The following is a 23,054-nucleotide window of genomic DNA, read 5'->3' as shown; positions in this document are numbered from 1 at the left end:
AGGTCAAAAACACACAGCTCCACAGATCAGAAACACACAGCATCCAGGACAGAGGTGCTCACAGAGAGGTGAATGGAAGGGGAGGGAAGTCTGTTGTTAAAGGTAACACACTGAAATTAAATAGTAGTAAAATTACCAGCACTGAACAACACAGTTACACTCGGCAGTAAAGGAACAAACACACATTATTACACTTATTAGTTGCCTTAGATGTCGCTGGCCTTATTTAATTAATCAAACTGGATTTTTTACTTTGAATAATAAACATTTAAAATGATGTGTTTTGGGGAAAGAATCAGTTCAGTGACGCCCTTTTGTGTTTAGCTTCTCCTGCAGCCACAACCCATAATGATGTATACGTGTCCTATTAAAGCAGGTGAATACCTTGAGCAACACACTAGACTCCCAACTGCTCCACTGAAGCTGCTCAATATCAACAGATCTGACTGGGGCTGTAATGAGCACAGCATGTGGGAATGTTTACAGAGAGTATTGATCCGAATGAGCATGCTATACAGTATAACAATGTACAGTATGTGGGATTTATTATTATTTTTTTTTTCCCCTCTACCTCCGAAAGCGTAGATGGTTTTTGATGCTTCTTCGCCTGTTCGCTCTGTGAGTGCATGTGTTGGGAGGACTTTTTCCATTCCAGGTATCTAATAGATGATCTGTGCGTCTCTGGCAGGGCTGTGTTTACCGTGGAGATGTACCTGCAGACGGAGCGAGTGCTGATTGTCGGAGCTGAAACACAGGAAACGCAGCACGACTGGATCCAGGCGCTAACAAAGGTGGCACTCCTTGTACACACACACACACACACACAAACCACGCTTATTTTCTACTTTTAGAGGTAGTTTTTTTCCACTTAAAGTTACAAAGAAGCGATGCGCTGCAGAACCGAGGCGTCTCACACTTTTCCATTCGCTCCTCGGCTTTGCAACACACACTCGGTGTCCTCGGCGAGCCCCGTGGTGCCGGTGCTGCTTTCAGTAAGACAAGTGGTCATGCTATCTCTTCCCCCACATGCTGACAGGATCTTGTAATAACACCCTACATAAATATGTTCCATCTTCTTGCTTTTATCTTTTTAGTCCCAGGCAACCCGGTCATAGATAGTAGGAGGTATAGCGGCAGGAGTCCATATGTCTCTCCATCTGTAGCATAGGCCTCACAGACCTCCGTATTTCAGTTTGAATCACAGAACAATGGCCAGACAGAGCATAGCGGTAGGGAGTGAAAATATTGCAGCCAGAGACCAGGAAGATTTATCTGTTAAAGCAGACGCTGCTCATGTTGTGTCTCTGCCTTACACTCGTTTTGAGCGGGTGCGCCTTGGCCGAAAAAGTTCCTCGTAGTTAATTGTAAAAGTTCTCAAGCCTTGTTTGTTTTTTTACCCGCAGTGCTTCGTCCCGTCTAAGGTCGACGGGCTGGTGCGGAAAGACGCCGAGCTGATTGGCAGGCTGCACTACAAAGAGGGGCACGACCTGTACCACTGGAGGCTGGGCTGGTTCACGCTGGAAGGCTCTGCCCTGCACTTCAGCTCGGGAGAGGAGGAGGGAGAGGAGGAAGTTCTTCAACTCAAACAACTGCAGGAGCTCAGTAAGCACGCCGCACACTTGTTAATTGCGTTAGCGTTGCAGTGACGTAGCAACTGCATGCACTCTTAGTTGTGTGTCAGATGATATTAGATGTGACTCAACGCATATTCAGAGGTCAAAGGTCTGTGACCACAAACTGTGAGACAAATCTTCTTTTTCAACATATGTTTTTAGGACAATCTACCACAAAGACAGATTAATTTGATCTTTACATATACACCGATCAGGCATAACATTATGACTACTATGGCTCTGTGGATCATCCCACAGATACTTGATCAGTTTGGGATCTAGTGAATTTGGAGGCCAGGTCAACACCTTGTGCTGTTCTTCATGTTTTTTGAGTAGTTCCTAAAGCGTTTTTGTGTGTGTGCGTGTCATTGCTATGGGATGTGGGTGCCTGGTCTGGTCTAGGTGGGTGGTACATGTCTAAGCAACATCCACACTAATGGCAGATAAGAAAGTTTCCCAGCAGAACATTGTATTGTCACAAGATGGTCAATGTTATTTACTTCTCCTGTCAGTGGTCATAATGTTATGCCTGATCTGTGTATGTTGATTGGAATGTGGTTTAAATACCTAATTTAACTTATAGAACTTAATTGAAACTGATGGTATTTTTTTCTTATGTGTGTCTTTTTGTAGCCTGTGCACTGAGCTAACCAGGCTAACTTTATTAAATTTGAATTCCCTAATTTTGAAAACGACAGTTCGACAATATCATTTACTCTCCTGTCTGGTGCCCAGCTATAATTACGATAAAGCCTTACACTACAAATCCAGGACTAAAATAGTTGTCCTTCAGAAAACTTTTGTAAGAGTAAATCATGAAATAACCATCTGTTAGCTTTAGCCCATAGAGGGTCACAGGGGACCTTGAGCCTGTTTCAGCTGGCATCAAGCGAGAGGTGAGGAACACCCTGGACGGTTTGCCAGTCCAGAGAGAGAGAGAGAGAGAGAGAGAGAGAGAGAGAGAGAGTGAGACGGATACCTAAGGCCACAGTTAATCAGAATCAGATTTACTGCCACCTATGCTCACACATACAAGGAATCTGTCTTGGTGTGAACATGCCTAAGACCCACGCAGGCATCAAACACCTCGCGGAGAGGCGACAAGCAGCCGGTTTGAGTTTGGACTCTGGATCTTTTTTGCTGTGAGGCGAGAGCCGAGGCAAACCACTGAACCTCAAATTATGAAAGCAGCTTCGGTTGACGTGTAGATGCAGCCGCCCAGCAATTATTAGTCGCATTACTATTTTCACTAAAGTGGAACATCTCGATTTTCTATCCATGCCATTTCCCTTCAACGCAGTCTGTCAGAGCTGTAATTCTTGACTCTGCTTCAAAAGCAAGTGGTGGTTTGTTTTTTCAAGAAATCTAAATTCATCACAAGTGTTTTGGGGTAGTAAAAATATTTTAAAAAAATTACAAATGAGAGTGTGTAAAATAAGGAAAGTTAAACAACATGAACAACGAGGTAACCGAATGAAAAATCTGTTTTTAGTTGGGACTGAAAAGAGGATTTAACCTAGCAACAACACTGGCTACGAATCAATCGTAATGCAGCATGTGCTGTCGGAGATATGAGTCCAGTAACCCTGGAAGTTCCATTGAAGTGAATATATTTCCCCCCATATGCTTCTCATCGAGCTAAGCTGGACTGGGTTCACCTCTTCCATTAAAATAAACACAAGTTCTTCTGGTTCACACACACACACATACCTCAGATCTTCCTAAATCTCCGCAATTTCCTAAGCCTGAAATCCTCTGTTGGGCCTTTGATAGGAGACCGTATCTGTCAGTGGTCAATTTCAGTCCCGTCATGATGAATGTGCCGGGATCTATTTTCATATACTCTCTGTAATTTTCTCCGGAACCACCAGTCCATAGCACCCTCTTGCCGCTCGCATTTATAGCTGCGTAATGATGTCGGGGGATGCGTTCAAGCGACCGGTGTCAGAAGACGTTTCGGCGTCTCACACCATTACACATTTCAGTCGGATCTCTGCTCTAAGTGCCTAAGCTTAGTCTTCCATGGTAAAAAAAAAAAAAGAAAAAGAAAATCATGGTTGGAAGGGACTAGAGGAGAGTGAAGTATTACCACGGGCCTGTATATGTGATGAGGTTAGTAAAGGTCGGTATTATGTAATGTGTTGACAAGCGATTGTCGGTTTTTACGTGAAAACGCGGTTTTAGAAATCCACGGTTCATTGGTAGTGCTGTTCCCACTGCCCACTTGCATACATTTTGCCAGTATGTCCACATAACTGGCAAACGGGAGTTATTTAAAGGACAGTCACTTCACTTTGGCAAACGATAAAGATTTTAGTGCATTTCGATTGATTGCGCCACTGTGATGTGCGAACCCGAAGGAGGGGGGAGGGGAATCAATGGATCTTTCTTTTAATCCACTTACAGCTCGACGTGGATCAAATCGCGCAAAGTGCCGCCCCGTCTCCTCACCTGGGGCGGGATAAAGAACTGCAGCGGCGTTCCTCTTTATTCCCCGGCTTTCTCAAACCGCATTTGTCACAGCCGGGGAGCCGTCGGCGCCAGGAGGGGGACGGCGTTTTTGTCAGGGGATGGTAGCTTCTGGAGCGTTGAAAGGATCCCTTTTAGGATTCGCGGGCTGTGACATGGGATTAACTGTTATTTTCTCTACAGTGACACCAACACATGAAAGGTGCTCCGGTGTAGCAGCAAAGGATTAAATAAATACACTTTTCAATTAAAAATCACTACATGTTTCTAACATGCTTCACTTCAAACTACTCCTAGAGTTCACTGATGTAGCTTGTTCATGGGTTTTTGGTCTCAGCTGTTAGATTTATTGTAATTTAAATACTCCTGAAACACACTAATGCTTCTCCTAATGGTTTTCTTTGGCTCTTATTCATATAATTTTTAATCTGAAAAGTGTTATATAACTGAATAAATCCACTAGTAAAACAAAAAGCAAACGAGCAAGCAAGAAAGCAAAAAAAAATTTAAAAAAAATCCTATCCACAAAGAGTGCAGAGCTTCTCAACATGGCTTCCCAGGGGCTCAGCTGTGTACTTGAGGGGAGATTGATCTCTTTGTGATGCCTTGTGTCAAGATATCTGCTGCACAAATAAGCAGCGCTAAAGTAAAATGAGGGGAAATGACAGATAGAGCTGGATAATCATTAACCTGTCACACAGGCACAAATCGCCCTCCCTCCCCCCCGCCCCGAACTTTGGGAAAATGAAAGGTTTTCCTACGAGATAAGCACATTAACTTCAAACTCATTCAGTGCCATTTTCTCTCTGGATTTCTCTTATGGCAGTGGGCTAAATAGGAAAAAAAAATATATGTTAATATCATTGCTCTGCTCAATCATCCAAAAATTAAGATAGGCATCAGCACAAGTCTGCAGTCCGGTTCATTTAGAGGGAGGAATTAAATATTTTTTTAAAAAATGAAAAAAAAAATATATAGCCATCGCAGCTAACACGTTCAGAAATAGTTGGAACTATCCCTGATAATTCACGTTCAATTGGAACTTCTAATCAGATCAGTGTTTTTCTATGTACTGCGAGAGGCCACACAGCACACACAGTACTGTTCATTTATAAAAAAAGAGTGTTCCCGTGTAGATAAATGCTCTTTAATTTTGCGAACCCGCTGATTGATTCAACTCATTTATGCCTCAGTTACTCTGTGAGACACTGAAAACCATGTAAATCCAATTTTCCTTTTTTTTTTTTTCTAGAAAAATAAATAAAGAAGATCCCATGTGGAGTTATTGACCTCTGGTAGCTACAGAGCTTTATTTTGTTTCCAGGAGCAGTGCTCAACTAAAAAGTAATTTCACCAGAGTTGGTTAACAACTTATTCAACAATGTTCTTGTTCACTAGACATACCAATGTATCAATTTTTTGACTTAAGTCTGAATAAAGCGTAGAAACGGGGCAGAAAAAATATATGTGACTCAGATGTGATGAAACTGTTAACCACTGTGTCATAGAGTTTCACGTCGTTGTTTTGCGATGCACAACTGTTAGAAATGCACATTGATGCCGATAAAAAAAAGAACTGATAAGCTCAGGAGAATTCGGCGTAGGATTCGGACCTGACAATTTGATACTCGTTCCCTACTGGAACCGATTCCCATTCCTATTCCCCTCCCATTCCTACCTTTACCGAGGTACCTTTAAAAGTAACTTCTTGTCAAGCAGCAACCTCTGTGGTTGGAAAATGAAAGCAATGCGGAAGTCCCAAAAACATCATGTTCATATACCTTTGGCTTTAAATTACTGGAATAAATCTCGTTGGGTGGTATACACCAACCATACCAAAGGTTTACGTTCAACCATGTATACACCAAAAAATGATGCCAACACAGAAAAAAACAAAAATTGCAGTTCCTCAAATGGCCACTTGAGGGCTGACTCGAAAGGGAGTCCATCCACGCAGACCTCCATGTTAAAATACCCCACTTTAAAGCAGAAATAAATATGTTTACAGCCTGATACTAAAGAAAATAAATAATAAATAAATAATAAATAAATTGTATAATTGGCTTAAAGTTATACATAATTGAGGTTGTGGTGACTTTGAGTGACAGCCTGGAGCTGTTGTAGGGTTTAATTAGGTGGAAGTCAGGCAGAGTCAGGCGCTACCAAGATGGAGACGGCCGAAGCCACCCACACTGAGCTTCAAAACCTTTTCAGGAATCCTTTGGATGACGTCACTAAGGTTTTGTCAGTCTTTACGTACAGTCCACTGTTCTTCTGCTCAAGGAAGCAATAAAACCCATTTGATTACCTGAGGAATGTATCCTCGACAATCTGAGAACTGGGTTCTTTTGCTTTGCTCATGAAATTATCTTCCATCAGTAATAACCAATAATAATCAACCTTCACAGTAACAGTACCTGCCGGGCGTTGGATACAGTATCACACAGGACAATAATATTAATATGTAAAAAACAAAATAAGAATAAAATCCTAACAATAAAAAATAGCTCTCAGAAACAAGAAAAACCTCATGGAAATCTCTTCCAGGACACTCGGTACAAATTACAGCGAGAGCAAGCCTGCAGACTTAGTTCCTTATCACACAAACATATTAAGTAATAAAAAAAATTCCCGCTGAGCCTGGAGATGGATAAAAGAGGATTGCTGTGTGTTTGTTCAAACGGCTATGACAAGTGTTTTGCATTTACCTGATAACACTGTTAATAAACCTCTCTCAAGTCAATATCAATCTCTGACGTTTTCCCTTGTTGTTCGGATCAGAATGAAAAACGGAGCCCTTGAAAATCTGCCAGAGAAAATGAAAGGCAAATAATTTAAGAGAGTGTTTTGGGGATTAATAGGTTTTTGCTGTTTAGCTCAACGTACAAAGGTCTTTACAGAGAATTTGCTAGCCAAAGAAAAACAAAACAAAAGCCGTCTTTCTTGCTTGTGCCAAAAACCAAATTAAATGTTAAGTTTGTAGATCTGTCGGTAAAAGGCTGTTGACAGATAGCAATGCCAAAGAAAAAGATATACTGTCGTTTAAGCTAAGCAGCATAACCAGAGCGCTATGGCACCTTTCTCAAAATGATTCTTCTGTCGCAGACTCCTGTGTTGTTTAGTTCTTTAGGCAGCGATCAGGTTTTTTGGTGCTGTCTGTGTATTAAGGGGAAGTTCTTTTTATCCTTCCTCCCATTACTTGAGCACATCCAGTGCTCCAGCATGATGAAAGCGCCAGATGTTGTTGCTAGGAGATTTTGTGCGGGGCCTCGTATCTTTTTTGTACTTCCTCTGTTGTGTGTGATTGTTGCCATGATCCAAGCAGCTGTTTGAAGCCCCAGAGAAGAGATTGTGGCGAAGCTTTTCAGTCCCTCAGCCCGGTTTTTCTTCTCTTTCTCGCACTCCTCCGACTTCAGGAGATTGATTGTGCAGATGGGGAATGTCGCGCGCTAAATATTACCCGCGGTACGGCCTTTGTTTGGTCGCGTTTGGACGCCAGCGTTTGTGCCCCACTTCCCTCTCTCATTTAAAGACTGTGGGGTAAAACCCGAATTGTGTTTGCAGCAAGAAAATATATTTGTCATTCTCCACTACTGTCCTGTCCTCTCTTCTTTCTTTATGCCATACGTTCGCGCCCTTGAACGGCGTGCTCGGATGTGTCTAGACATATTGTGCGCCGCATTCTTTTATTGACTTAAAAGTTGCACTTAAAAGAATGGAGACCTTCCGACGCCTCTTAATGAATTCACGAGGTTTCATGGCTAAGTGGAAATGTCAAATCTCAACTTTCAACACGTTCCTTTGCATTATGCTGTTATAAATGTACGCCGTGCTTTGAAGCTTGGATTTTCTACAACTTGTTGCCCTTATTTCGTCCCCCAGCTGTCTCCACACACACCGAGGGTGAGGAAAAGATCCAAGTCCTGCTGATGGTGGCGTGCGGAAGGTACGTCTTTGAAGGAAAAAAAAAAAAGGTGTGCTAATTGGCAACGCATTTGTGATACAGCAACGGCGCGCATTATGCGGCGACGTTTGCTTTGAATCTGCTTTTTGTCTTGTTAGTCCGAATTCACTTCACCTACTGTATCCATCCCGAGGTAATTAAAGCCTCGGTAGACTGTCTTCTTCAGCTAGAGAGACGGTGTAGCGAGGCGACGCACTGCAGCCCTCGCACAGCATTTTTAAGGCTCCCTTTTAGAGTAATGCAACAAGACTTTTGGCTTAATTGCCGTTCTTTTGTGTGTGTTTTTTTATCAAACCTCGTGGGAAACCAGGCGTTGTTTATAGATGTGTGTTCCGTAGAAGCGCTTTTGGATTCCTTTAATCTTGTTGGTTGTTTATTTAATGACTTGGCAGCGCCCTTTTCCAAATATGTGAACTTTAGCAAGCGCCATGTTGTTGCTGGGAATTATCTCATTAAAAGTAATAGTTTATTTTTCTTGTTTTTAATAGAACAGTTTACATCCACGGCTTCAACAAGATGGACTTTGCGCTGTGGCACTCCGCCATCACGCTGGCCGCTGGCACGGACGGCAAGGCGCTCAGTGACCAGCAGCTGACTAAAAATGGCGTTCCCATTGTAGTCGACAGCTGCATTGCTTTTGTCACTCAGTATGGTGAGTCGCGTTATATTTATCGACGGGGCGGGGGAGGGGGGGAAACCTGTTTTGAAAAATCTGCTTATTATGATTTCCCCCTTGAGGAGCTGATTCATCCACCACACGGCGCAGTGATGACAATTTCATGCTTTCTAATGTCGCCTGGCACAAAGCTGCGACTTCATCCTGTCTCTCCATTTTCACTGTATTTTTTAGAAATGTGTAGCCCGACTTTTAACTGTGGAGCTCCTTCATCCGGAAGTCATTAAACACACACCACAGTCTATAGTGTCTGTTTGCCTTAACCGTACATAAAAATGCACTAAGCATTATGCAGTATAATAAGGGACTAGAATAAAAGTTAACTCCGGCAGAAACTGTGAAATGGCACAGAAGGTTAATATACATTGCGCCGGCAATTTTATTCCACCTGCAATTTAGATTCAGAAGTGCTTATGTAAGAGCCCATAAGGTCAGCACATAATTGTACTTATAGAAATTCGTCATTATCTTTTATGAGTGATTATAATATTCATCATGAGACATCTAAAAAAAATACTCTTCACAAAGAAGGAAGTCATTTAATCTGACGTTGTACCCAGGTCTGTGCCACGAGGGCATCTACCAGAGGCCTGGGGATCCCGGTCTAGTGGCTCACCTCCTGGAGGAGTTCACCCGAGACGCCCGCAACGTGAAGCTAAGAGAGAAGGAACACCAGCTCGAGGTCGTGACGGACACCTTAAAGAGCTTCTTGTCCCAGGCAGAGGACGCACTGCTGACCAAGGAGCTCTATCCGTACTGGGTGTCGGTTCTGGGTATGTTGAGAACACATTGGAATTTAGCTTATAGCACATATTGAAGTCCGCAGATGCTTACGACCTGGACCTTATTTCTGGCATAAAATACGATCATTTACTCACCCATATACCTTTGGTGTCATTTGGAGTCGTTCAGAAGATACTCAGATCCAGCTGAACGACGTGTATATCCATATAGTGGATATACAGCGGGGAATAGCGCTAGCATATCATAACAAAATATTGGTGAAATGAACGAGTTTCGCGGCAGATAATGCGTTATTTAGAGGCTGCGTTTCGGTGCCCCAGTCACTCCCACTATATGGATATACGCGGCTCTCTGCTGAATCTAAATATCTTCTGAACGACTTCAAATGACACCAAAGTTATATGGGTGAGTAAACGATCATATTTTATGCCAGAAATAAGGTCCAGGTCTAAAAAAAACGGTAATTCCCCTTTAACAGGAAGCAGAGAAGTCTCCTAACTTATATTTTAATATTTTAATTTGCCCATTTACCTGTATGTTTCCTGTCTGTCTGTAGATGAGAAGGACGAGAAGCAGAGAGTAAAGAAGTATTCCACTTTCATAGAGAGTTTGCCAAAGATAAACAGGTCAACCCTTGAGGCCCTGCTGCAACATCTGTACAGGTATACACGCAAACAAGCTCACACAGGCTTCAAACTGCAGACACATTCAGAGTTTGAACTGATGAACGTGTTTCAAGATGCGGGTCAATGTCCAGGGAAACTTGAATATCCTGAGAGGAACTTGATGTGGTTACCCCTTTGCGTCCGAGAACTTTGACTTAAGACATGTCTATGGGGGAAATAAACATCATTCACCATAGACTTTGATTTAAAATATTGCTACAAAACCAAACCAACAGAAGACCCCCAGAAATAAATTGGTTAAAAAATTACCCAAAGACAGAATACCAAGTAAGTATACACCAATCAGGAATAACATTTAAACCACCTAATATTGTGCAGGTCTCCCTTGTGCCTCCAAAACAGTTGTGACTCATCAGAGAACGGACATGGGCCTTCTGAGGGTGTCCTGTGGTGTCTGACAACAGAATGTTGCTATTGGGGGCCATTGGGTCCTATGGGTTGAGGGGAGGGGCCTCTGTGGATCATCCCACAGATACTTGATCAGTTTGGGATCTAGTGAATTTGGAGATAGGGTCAACACCTTGTGCTGTTCTTCATGTTTTCTGAGTTGTTCCTAAACCGTTTTTGTGTGTGTGTCTGTGTCAGACTGCATCCTGCTGGGGATGGCTGCTGCCATCAAGGAGTGTCATGGTTATGAGTGCTATAGGGTGGGGGTGCCTGGTCTGGTTTAGGTAGGTTCTACATGTCTAAGTAACATCCACATGAATGCCAGGTCCAAAGGTTTCCCAGCAGAACATTGAATTGTCACAAGATGCTCAAAGTTATTTACTGCTCCTGTCAGTGGTCATAATGTTGTGGCTGATCGGTGTATGTCAAATGTGCCTGACATAGAATGCGCAGTTTACAGTAGTTTATCTTGTTTCCAGGCAAACACATTTTAATCATGCCCTGCAAATAATTGCTAGCTGACCAGCCTCTCAACCAGCCACACTTACACTCTGGCAAATGAACGGCACAGCTGCCAACACACCTTGGTACCGAGAAGACATCTCAACAGATCAGTGCAGTATTTCCCTCCTTCTCGTCAATGATTCCAGCCTAACTGTGTCCAAAGGCTCAGTCCTTTTGTGATTCATTCTTGGTACAACAAACTACATGAAAACTCTTTGCTAATGTGGAGTAATATGGGGTACACAGGACGATTCTCCCCCCAAAAATGTGTGATAGCTAGTCTAGATGCTCAGGTATTGCTCTGTATCAATAAACAAGTAGCGCAATAAATTAGACAATATCACATGTCCCTAATCACTTCATACAGCAGTTAGTGATTTAATTTATGTCTACTTGCCCAGGGTATTTCATATACTCTGTGTAAAGCTTTGATTTAATTAATAGTATAGCTTATTTGTCTGCATGAGGGAGACCTAAGACCTTCAGAAAAGGTTTGTTGCCTTGGTTTGATGTTATCAAATGCACTTTAGCATCCACTAGTTTTATTAGATAATTGATTCACAATTTAAATAGTTACCAAACTGGTTTCGCCTTCATGTTCTCAGCTGACCCCGCTGCCGCTGATAGAACAATTGCAGCCCTGCGGATGCTGCTCCGCGCTGCAGACGTAACAAGTACAGAAACTCGAAGGTCGTGTCACCTGATGATTAGCCTGTCGTCCCTTCCATCTTCCTAATGACCTACTCTGCTCTCGCCTGTGTGTGTGTGTGTGGTTGTTTTCATCCACAAATGAGATGGGATGCTCTCTCAGATTTGTCCATAAATACTGTATGGTGCACATGGCGGGAAGTCCTTCAAAGACGGGGCTAGCAGGAAAAGACTGCGTGACCCCGTAGCAACGGCATCCTTGGGTTTACGATGATGAATCGCTTTCATATTGTTTGTTCAGATTTGCCAGCATTTTATACAAAGTTTGTGTTTTTAAGCAGGATCTTCTCTATCTTTTTAAATGAAAATCATTTATTCTCTTTTTCACCTTTGTTTTTTTTAAACAATTCCTATTGGTGTTAATTATACAGATTGTTTAGAGAAGACCTAATCGACCCATTGTCGGATTTGGAGAAAGGTCCAACACTGTACTAAATGCTCATGGGTGTTTTTAATGCTGTGAGAGATTTAAAGTGTGAACTAAATATATGAACCGCTGCTGTTGATCTGTGCGTTCAGGGTTTTTCTTCTTCTTCTGTGATTCAGGATTCAGCAGTGTTCGCACCTCAACCACATGCCCGCCGTAAAACTGGCCAAGGCTTTCTCCTCCTGCCTGTTCCAGACGCAAGGACAAACCTCACGGGAAATTAGCGTGATCCTGGACCTAATCAGCAACTACATCACTCTCTTCAAAGTGAGTCAAAAATGTTCTGCTCTTTTATTTATTTATTTTTTGTCAATGGACAGCATTGATGGTGATGAAGAACTGATTGAGAGGTGATGAGGAAGTTAGGCTTGGTTACTTAATATGGATCTTCCGCTTTCCTCCTAAGTTAGATAACATCCGATTCTTATTGCATAAACACACGTTACATAAGTTATATAAAAAAGAAAAAAAAAATGTGTTCGTGTGTGTATTATTCTATTCCGCTCATGTAATAGTTGCGTTGTGTCTTTGTCAACTGCACACACAGACTGAACACGTTTCCAGAAAGAAAGAAAAAAAAAAAATATTATAAAAAAGAGGTCACCTAGAACAAAAAAAAGTTATCATAGAATCCTGTCCTGGACATCTTTTGCTTGAGGCGAAACTAGGCCAGGCTCATGACTCCGTTTGCCATTTTCATATCAGAAATACAGAACTGGGAAAAATAAGAAAGATAAATGAGATGTTTTCCTTCAGAGCAGAACTGTCTCATTTCCTTTGTCTGCTCTTGCTGTGGTATTAAAGTAATTTTAGCTTACGAGTAAAGTTTCGCTGTAAACAAAGTGAGTCAGCTCGAATGTTGCGCTAGACGACAGCGGCGTGTAAAGCCAAAGGCTGTTCACGCTTGTATCGAATAATAATCTGGAGGAATGAATGGATTATGTAAACCTTAAACCTGTTTTTGTCCAAAAGCTCCAATTAGTGCGACGTGGTTGTATGCCTTTACCACTTGGTCTATCCAGACTCCCGTAATATACACACTGATCATGCATAACATTATAACCACCTTCCTAATATTGTCTAGGTCTCCCTTGTGCGTCCAAAACAGTTGCATCATCATCCATCAGAGAGTGGACATGGGTCTTCTGAGGGCACTGTGACTTTGGCCTTTGACCACTCAACTCGTCGCTGAGTGCAAGTGACCTTTTCTTAAAGGCGTCCCCGCGATATCACGTTTACAAGAATGGGCCGTATTTATGGGCCACCCGAAAACATAAAGCCTCTGGTCAAGGCTAAGGCTGTAAAGACGCCAAGTGTAGACAAACTGTGAGATCCCTTTAATATACTGAGGAACAAGAAGTTTTTATGACGCATTTGAAGACAGTTGAAAAACCCAAAATCTAAGATCTCTGATTCTAAGAAATCTAATTTCTTACTCAATGATTCAATGGTCTTTCTTCTGTTTCATCAGTCAGATGAGCTGCTGTTCCGATTAGTGTTTATTGGTTTGTCTCATTTGAATATGACGGCATTTGAGTTCCCCATGTAAAGGTATGTCAAATTAAATCATCAAGGCGTATTTATATCCAAAACTGAAAACGTAAGCCCTTCAAATAGCTCTTTGGCGCCGTATTCTCATTGTCAGTTTTATTATTTCCGGGAGCTACTCATGATGGAAACTGTAGTGAATGTGTAGTACATGTTGTCTGATGAAGTCGGAAGACTCTATTCGGAACACGCTATAGAGGAAAGTAATCAAATATCCAGATGTTACTATATTATACATCTCAACCAAGCTGCAGGCATGACTTTATTTACCCCCTCTTACTCCAACCATCTGGGGAGCAGAGCTGTTTTTGCCAGATCTCCACAACAGGCTTGACTTAGCTGATGCGAGGTTGGGCGGAGGAGAGCGCGGTATCAGTGTTACCCCTGGAGAGCCGCCTGGTTTGCGGGATACGCGAGCACAGAGTGTCTGCTAATTCCCCGCGGAACGCCTGGCTCCCTCTTGTTCTCACGTTAAAGGAGGAGCGTTCTCTCCAAATCGGTTCGGGACGCCGTCACTCGCGTGACAAACGGCCATTGCGCTCAGCCAATCACGAGCCCCGACAGCGGTGAATGCGCTCGGCGCGGCTTAAGACGGGTGAGACGTCTCTCTAATTAAAGCGCCTGTTCTGTGCCGGATGTCGACGACGGGCCCCATTATCAGACCTAAACACACACGCGCCATGAGTTTGCGATTTCTTTTCTTTCTTTCTTTTTTTATTTCCCCTCCCCCCCAATCTTCTCTGCCACTCGTATCACTCTAACAAAGCAAGTTGTTCTCTGAAAGTGATAATGAGGTTAAAAAAAAATAAATAAAAAATGTAATTTCCCACCCTGAAAGAAAAGAGTATTCACTTGGTGTGTCAAACACTCACAGCCAACTTTCTCTTTTCAAAATTAGTTTTAGGAGTGCTTGCTGAACAAACCTCTTCTACAGTTTGCACGTCATACCTTATTTCCTGGTTTAATCCGGCATCAATGGATCAACGGATTGTATTTAAGTGCTGAAATTAATATCAGAACTGGCTTTATGATTCTAAAAGGCAAGTTTCTCGAGGGCAGTTTAACGGATCAGAAAGTTTCTCTGTGGCTAAGTTGGGATTGTGTGTTTTTGTGGTGTTTCCAACAGGTCAATGAAGACCAGGTGCAACAGATGGAGAGGGAGAATAGTTTCATCACACGCTGGAACGAAAAGAAGGACACCACAGTAAGTGGACCCGCAGAACCCAAATGGAAATCACCGATGGGTGTTCTGCTCGAGTGTGTGTGTGTGTGTGTGTGTGTGCGCCCGCATTGATTTGCCTGAATGCGTCGGGGAGTCTCAAATGGAGTGATTCATTTGAGCGGGTTTCCTGTTTTTCTGGCAGAAATGAAGGGGCAGGCGGGGAAGGTGGGAGCAGGCGGGTGAGGGAAAAAAGGGCTTTGTTCCTGTTAACCTTTACGGCAGGTACTTTATGCCTGGGTGCCTCGGCCGAGAAAAACATTTGGTTCAGATAACTTGGGGGAAAAAAAATTAAATCGTGCGGCACCGCTTGTTGTTGAAATCTGAAATAAGCTGTTTATGCCGGAGCCTTTTCTGCCCCCGCCTCCTTCTCTCCGGCTTGTCCGTAGGGTTTTCAGAACACGGCCGCTGCTGTCGAGCGTGAGGGTTACTCAGTGGAAATCTAGTGCTATTATAAAGCTGTTGGAGGTGAAAACTGGGGTGACATTTCGGCAGTCGGTGCGAATTTGGCGGGTTTCGAAATCTGAAAGCCGTTCCTTTTTTATTCTTTTTCATTAAGGACACTTATTTAGTGTAATTATAAGTCAGCATGGAGGAGATTTCTGTGTTGAGATAATAAGGTATGTTTATTTTAGGGATGATTCAAAGTTTGAGTTAGACATTGCTTAAAACCATTTAATCCCGTCACAGGGGATTGCTCGCAGGTTTTGTTGTAGAGAGTCTGCATGAGGCCACGGCACGCAAGCTAAAGAGCAACAGTAGCTACTGGAAACTGAACATTTCCATTGTGTTCCACCCGTTTATGCCAAGCTGCCTCCCAGTAGCTCTCAACTTTGAGAAATACGGAAAAAAAAGTTGGTAAAATTGTAATTTCCCACCCACAGATTTATAATATCTGCACTCCCAGTGGTTATGTATGCGTGCAGTTTATTAGTGGTTTTCAGGTTTATATAAGCTATAATGTGAAACAGTACTTGACTGTTGGAAAATTGTAAATGCATCTTTTTTAGGTATTCAGAAATGTTCTTACCATAAAAAGAAAAGCAAAATTACATTAGATTTTTCTTTCAGCATTCATCACGTATTCAATACCATATTCTGGCCGATTCTAAGGACGGAGCTGGACTGTTGCGAGAACACATTTCACACATTATCAACATTCATTCTGTCTCTTACAGAAGCAAACTCAGGAAATTCACAGCTATTTCTTCTGGAAAGGCCACAGCTTCCACTCGAACTTTTATCACCTGAATCTATGGATATTTGAGTGGCTCACTGAGGCCCAATAGCCACCTCACTGAATGTTGGACCAATTTTTCACAAGCCTTTTGAATCGAAGCCTGAATATCTGACACTAAAATGACATTTTTCAACACAGATATCTCTTCCAAAGTGACAGAGACAGGCTGCAAAATAAGCCCAAACGTTGAATATGCACTGTATCTACTGTCATACAGTGTTGAACAAAAAACAAAAAAACAATAGTTCATCATTATCATGTGAAAATGTCTGAGCCTTGTGCCACAATTGGCTGTAATAACAGGAACAAGAGCATCTGTTTTATTTTCCAAAGGATGCAGACAATTTCGACATTAGCTATTAGCATCAGCAACTGTCACATTTCATGCTAGCTGCATCGACCAGAGTGAGCTAGCTGGTGCCAGTTTGCTAGTGCTAATGCTAGTTGACCAAAGTCTGTTCCAGGAGCTAACATAAGAATGCTATCATGCTGATATTTAGATTAATTGTTAATGTTAATTAGCACCCAACAACTGAATGTCCTTGTTACTTGATCTCCAAAGTTCTTGCGACTGACACTTTGTCTGCCTTCTTATCAGTCTGCTGACCACCAACCAGAGGGGTTTTACCCTTTAAGTCTCGACTTCCTATGTTATTGTTGCTAGGTTAGACAAACAATCATGATGTGGGGCTCTATCCCCATAGAAAAACTTTGAAAACCTCTAATAATACAGTGTAGAGGTAACACAAAGCATCTTATGTTAGCGACTGTACTAACGATTGGGAGACTCTGGAAATATTGTCTTTTGAACAGTTTACAGTTATTCTGTATTGTTATTTCCTCCAGTGTACCCACACTTTCACAGTCCAATTACGAGTTTCAGCACTTGACAAAGGGTAGGAGCTCTCTGGTTGGAAGTCAGCAAGCCAACAAAGGGTCAATTCATCCCCATGGGGAGATGAATGCCAGTTTCCATGGTAATCCATTGAAAAGCTGTTGAAAATGTTCTCTCTAAACCTCTAATGTCAATCTCATCCACTGTGTCCATGGCTGAAGTGCCTTGCACAAGTGCTTAAAGCGCCCCAAACGTGTCACCAGGCGCCTTGCATGACTGCCCACTGCTCCGAGCGTTCTCACTTGGGTGGGTTACTTGAAGGGAACAAATTCTTTGTATGTGTGTACATATATACATGTCCAATAAAGCTGATTTGATGTGATTTGTCATGATGATGAGAGATTGAGATGAGAGAAATCCTCTCAGAAACATTATGCTATATTCATAGTGATCCATTCTTTGTTTCTTAAATGTATTTGGTCCTAACCGACCAAGTGGTGCATCAACCAGCTCTCAGATCAACATATCCAGCTATTTGAGATAAGAAGATTGAAGTATTATTCAGCTGAGGAAGGAGATGCTGGATATATCGAAGGCTTTGCTGAACAAATGGCACTTGGGTCCGCACTCGGAAACCAAGACAATGTATGCTTTTGACATTTGCAGGGAGCTTGTCTCAGAGGGCTCAGTCTCTCCTGGTCAAGGTACTGACCTCATCTGAGAATGACAAGGGGGCACCTTGCAAATAGATAGGAAGGCTAGACACAGGGAGTCAGTAAATCAGTTGCACAATGAGGTGCAAGGCAACGTCACGCCTTATAAGTCTGAGGTGGCGCCTTAAAATCGATGCCTGCGTTTACAACCGGGTCGAGGTTGACTTTGGTCGGAGAGATTAGAAGATGCCTTCATTTCCTACTTGTTGCTGAGAATTCTCCCCAAAACGTCCTTTGCTTTCCACCACCGAGTTGTCAACGCTTTTATTTCCCGTCGTTCACTCCACAGTTGTCATGTTTGTGAAGCGAGCCTGGCCTTCCTCCCGTCACACGACAATGAAGGGAGGGAGGGAGGAACGGTGTCCAGAGCAACAAGAAATGGCCCCATATCTGTGTGTGACATTTTCACAATTACAGCTTTTGCTCCATTGGTTTGAATGACTGTAATTTCTGTGTCATTTTAGAGCGCGGGAGTCAGAAGTGGCTTCCTCCCTCTTATCATGCGATAGTTCTCCCAGCTCAAGCCAATAATGGACCTCAGTTCACCTGCACATTAAAATGACAAAGGAAGGGTAACTGTAATTTCTAGACAGCTGAGGGACGAGACTCCTTTTCGTACTCACTTAAGTGTTCATTTTCTAGAGACGGGTTTTTTATTATATTTTTTTATGTACACAATCTTTCTTGTTTCTCACAGCATAAAAATAACTTTCAGATTTGAGAACACTGAGAACCATGAGCCAGGATTTGTAGAAGTATTCCTGGAAATGTGACCTTTTGACTGTCAAGTAGTAGTAAAATAAATTGATATATGAATTTGCATGTTATATTAAGAAAAAAAAAAAAAATCAGATTTTGTCTGTTAACCTCCAGGTATAAATCTAAATCAAATCTAGCAGGAGAATTATCTTGATTTGTTAGTTCTGTTAAAAATGAGTAATTCTGTAATATCCATCCTAACTGCTTTGACGCACATTAAAACATGCACTGTAATGTCTATTTTTAAATTCTTGACAAAGCAACGCTAAGGCGACTAGCTTAAGTTTAGCTTATCTTAGCTAAACTGTAGCCGTGCAGCAAAGTCACCAAGGAAAGAGCTATCGAGGTTCTGCTCGATTTTACCTTTTGTGAAAGTAATAACACTCGATTCTGAAATTATCAGTGAAATCAGATCAAATCAATTCAGAGCTTTGTTGGCCATGTGTATACACCGATGAGCCACAACATTAAAACCACTGACAGGTGAAGTAAACAACATTGAACATCTTGTGACAATCCAATGTTCTGCTGGGAAACTTTTGGACCTGGCATTTGTGTGGATGTTACTTAGACATGTAGCACCCACCTAGACCAGACCATAGCAATGATACTCCTTGATGGCAGCAGCCATCCCCAGCAGGATGCAGCCTGACACAGACACACACACAAAAACAGTTTAGGACCAACTAAAAAAATGGTGTTGACCTGGCCTCCAAATTCACTAGATCCCAAACTGATCAAGTATCTGTGGGATGATCCACAGAGGCCCCTCCTCTCAACCCATAGGACCCAAGGCCCTCCAGCAACAACATTCTGTTGCCATGTCCAATCTCTGATGAGTGACAACTGTTTTGGAGGCACAACCCTAACCCTAACCCTACACAATGTTTAGAAGATGGTCATAATGTTATGCCTCACTGGTGTATGTGCATATTCAAGGAAGTTAACCCATCCAAGCACACATGGCAAGGCACCCAGGGAGTAGTTTAGGGGTTAGGTTCTTGCTCAAGGCACCTCAGAACCTGTGACCTCACGGTCTCCAAGCTGTTCTCCAACCACTAGTTTCTGTTGTGTAGTAGGTATTTATTTATGAAAGATTGAGAAAAATACTACTACTGTTTACTGGAAACCTGTATCACTCTCCTGGCAACTCAACTGGATTCAGTCTGGCACTTGGCTTTCTTCCATTCCCATAATAACCCATGAACATGTTTTTAAAGGTGCGTCTCCAAGACATTTTTAAGCTGACAGCTCACTTGAAGTTGACACCTGAGGAAAGCATATCAGTACCGGTGTAGGTGAAACATTCACCTTACACTCCCACCTTTCCGAGTGTTTCTGTCTCACACGTGTTCCTCTTTATTTAGCCAGGGTTTGCACTCCATTAACGCCCCCCGTCTTGCTTGGCTCATTCTTCTCCGTTTACAGATTTACCCCAGTTACTGCTGCTTTGTTGGTTTGGGCAATTCATCTGATGTTATTTTTCTTCATTTATTTGTCCCTTCCCAGTTCTCTCCAGCTGGGGACCTGATCTTCGAGGTGTACTTGGAAAAAAAAGAGCCAGAGAAATGCTGCTTAATCAAGGTGAGAGGGCGTTAATGCTTGTGTGCGCGCGCCGGCTTTCCCAGCGGTCCCGGCAGTGGGGTGTAATGAGAGCGAATGAGGGTAGATGGAGATTGGGATGAAGGCAGGTGAAGCAGGAGAAAAGATGGGTAGAATGAGAGGTGGAGAGGTTGATAGAATAGGGCCGAGACATCCGTGGTTTAACCTGATGGGATTACCGCCACTGAAATAAATCAAAAGCGAACTAATCAAAGAAATGTCTGATTTAATTGTGTGAGTAATTGCATTTTACAAGGCACGCAGGCCGGTGTAGGTTACAGGCTTTTCTCGCAGGTCGGCAGCGGTAGTAGGAGGGGGATAGGGTTAAAGAGGAGCTCTCCGCAGCACAGATTGACCTTAATTCTCCATTTTTCTCTCTGTGGAGGGAGGTGGTTCATTTGCTTGGTTCAATCCTGTTCAGGTACAGCTAATAACTTCACAGAGGAGCAGGTGTTTAATCAGTGCAGTGTGCATTGGCTGTGACTCAGACATTTGAGTAATAAATGTTACATGTTAAATATTGAATGGCGCTTCAAAGGGAGATATTGTTGAAGGCAGCAATATCGACCCGTAGAGTTTATGATCTTAGCTTTTACGCGCTGGACGTACTTACTATGTGTGACTGTTTCTTCTTGTTTTGTTGCATTTGCTGTAGGTCTCTCCGAGTATGCGACCCGCGGAGCTTGCAGAAACCGCGCTGAGCATGAGGAGCATCAGTTTTAGGCCCGATGACCTCTGGACAACCTTCGAAGTCATTGAGAATGGAGAGTTAGGTACGCTGGACTTTCTGGTCCCTTTCACGTCATCCTAGAGTACTCGGTCAAAATCCTAAACGTCCTTCTTAGAGAGTGATTCAGGGTTATCTCCACCAATCACAACCATGTGCCAAATAATCCTTGAGAAGATGTACAGTAGAGCTTGGTCAAAATTGGACAACGATTCCCAAGAACCATTGAAAACAACCATTTCTGCTTCACAAATGATCTTGTTCTGACTTTCTTCTGATGCACTGTTGCACTTTCCATCTTTCGGATTCACCTCGTCATCGGGTGTGTGTAGAGATGTCAGGAAACGACTGCTAGTAGTTCCAAACATTATCCCACAGCACTCGACACCGTGTTAACCAAAGTTTCTGAGAAAATCTTAATTTTGGACAGGTTGATGTTTCTCAAATCAGATTTTAAGGACTAGGATTAGCACTACTGTTTGCAAGCGATCTGGGTGGGAAGACCAACCTGACTGTATTGCCTGCAATGACATGGACGCCCTCAGCTACGTAGCTACGTTGGTGAGGCGGCTTTCAATAACAGATTCCTTCCAACTTTGCCTGGACAGGAGGCCTCCCCTCCCCCCAAATTGTAAGCAGACAGTTTATTTAGTTTAGGCGCGAAAACACTTTGAAGTCCAATCTGTTGTGGCTAAAATCTAGAAATCACACTGGAAGCCATTTTCAAGCTAATGAAATCAATTTGGATGCGATCAGTATATTTGGGCAGATTGTCGGATCTTTACGTTTATCGGTTACTGGTCATTACTAGTAGTTCGTCGGTGTAACTTTTGGGTCTACCACTCACCACCCTGGTGCATGCATTTCCGCCATGGGAGAAAGTGCTTGTTGCAACTTGAGCATAAACACTTAATTACAGTATAATCAATTCCTGCTGTTTCACTGCTGAAGGCCCCGTGCACTCGCCTCCTCTGTACACTTAAATTAAGTAACTCCACCCCATTGTCATGCAGTTTAATCAACACTGAAATTTGTTTCTTTACCTCAGACACTTCGAGCGTACACATCAGCCCTCTCCACTAATTACCTCTTCTTAAAGCACATTTGAAGAAGTGAGGCAGGTATTTTTTTTTCATCAAGTAGAAAAGCATCTTTAGGAACAAATACTTCATTCTTCCTGTTATATTAGACTGAAAGGTCAAGACGTCATTTATTCTTTATTTGGAACGGCTACATTCACAAATGCCTGACTAATGTGATCATGTTTATATGCACGGGTGGTGAATTGTTTGCTTTTGCCTTTTGAGTTTGCTAAGTTCTAAGTTCTTCATTCAGTTTCCAGTGCATTTTGGAAAAGGTCACTGTATTGTCCATTGTGCTTTTCAAATATAATGTGAGCTTTATTTTTACACATCTCATAAAGTGATGAAAGCGTTTTCTCTAAACTTTCTACTTGGCATCACATCACAATTTATGTGGCTATTCTCATTTGGGGCATATACAAAGATCACACATCCTCTCATCCAAGTACCTCGTGATTAGAAGATTATGCGATCTCTCTAATGAACCGGTGCCTGTGAACGTGGCGGCGCACTGAGAAATTAGCCAAGCATCGTCAGTTTGATGATATGCTCATTAATTAATCATCTTTACCGTCATATGTCATGAATTACCTTCATCTTTCTTGCATGATCAACCCCGAGAGCTGACCCACCTCATCTTGCATTATTATGCGCTGATGGCACCTTGTGCCTCGCGCACCTGCATTTGATCGTACCACGGGAAGCGGCAAGCAAGGGGAAGTCAAAGTTGAGCTTTGACGTGAAGTTGCTTAGCTGGCTGTCCCCGTGCACTTCTCATCAGTTCACTTGGAGTTTACACCTCGCTCTTATGTTTGTTTTTTCCCCTCACAAAGTTACAGAGGACACGCCGTCCTCTTCTAAAAGCGAAGGTGTGTTGAATACTGAATATATTTGCTGATGGTTCAGCATATTTTCCATGCCAAAACAATATTTCTGTGGAAGAGTAAACAGTCAAGCTATTTTGAAGGCGGCAGCGTGACAGATTTTGCTCGTAAAACTATAAAGAAAGGAGGGAAAGTGCGTTAATTAGTCATTTTGGAGGATAGCTACAGATAAACACTGTTATCGAGGACAATAGGCAGAAAAGGGGAGCTAATATTTGTTGGGAAATGAGGAGCTAATCCCATGGCCTGGGTCTGCAGAGATTCCAC

At 42.6% G+C, this 23,054-nt stretch overlaps 1 protein-coding gene across 1 annotated transcript in view; it reads left to right on the top strand.

The window, feature by feature from the left end:
- The window catches only part of arap2 (ArfGAP with RhoGAP domain, ankyrin repeat and PH domain 2), a 132,209-nt gene that overhangs the window by 97,162 nt on the left and 11,993 nt on the right, over positions 1-23,054 (top strand). Inside the window, exons 17-26 of the mRNA XM_084548431.1 lie at positions 689-791; positions 1,404-1,602; positions 7,965-8,028; positions 8,535-8,698; positions 9,283-9,495; positions 10,023-10,128; positions 12,298-12,445; positions 14,853-14,930; positions 20,002-20,076; positions 20,750-20,867. Of these exons, the coding sequence (XP_084404557.1) occupies positions 689-791; positions 1,404-1,602; positions 7,965-8,028; positions 8,535-8,698; positions 9,283-9,495; positions 10,023-10,128; positions 12,298-12,445; positions 14,853-14,930; positions 20,002-20,076; positions 20,750-20,867 (1,268 nt within the window). The remainder of the gene's footprint in view (positions 1-688; positions 792-1,403; positions 1,603-7,964; positions 8,029-8,534; positions 8,699-9,282; positions 9,496-10,022; positions 10,129-12,297; positions 12,446-14,852; positions 14,931-20,001; positions 20,077-20,749; positions 20,868-23,054) is intronic.

This window comes from Chelon labrosus (assembly GCF_963514085.1).
Source record: "Chelon labrosus genome assembly, chromosome: 1".
Taxonomy (NCBI): domain Eukaryota; kingdom Metazoa; phylum Chordata; class Actinopteri; order Mugiliformes; family Mugilidae; genus Chelon; species Chelon labrosus.
This window is presented reverse-complemented; position numbering and strand designations above follow the sequence as displayed.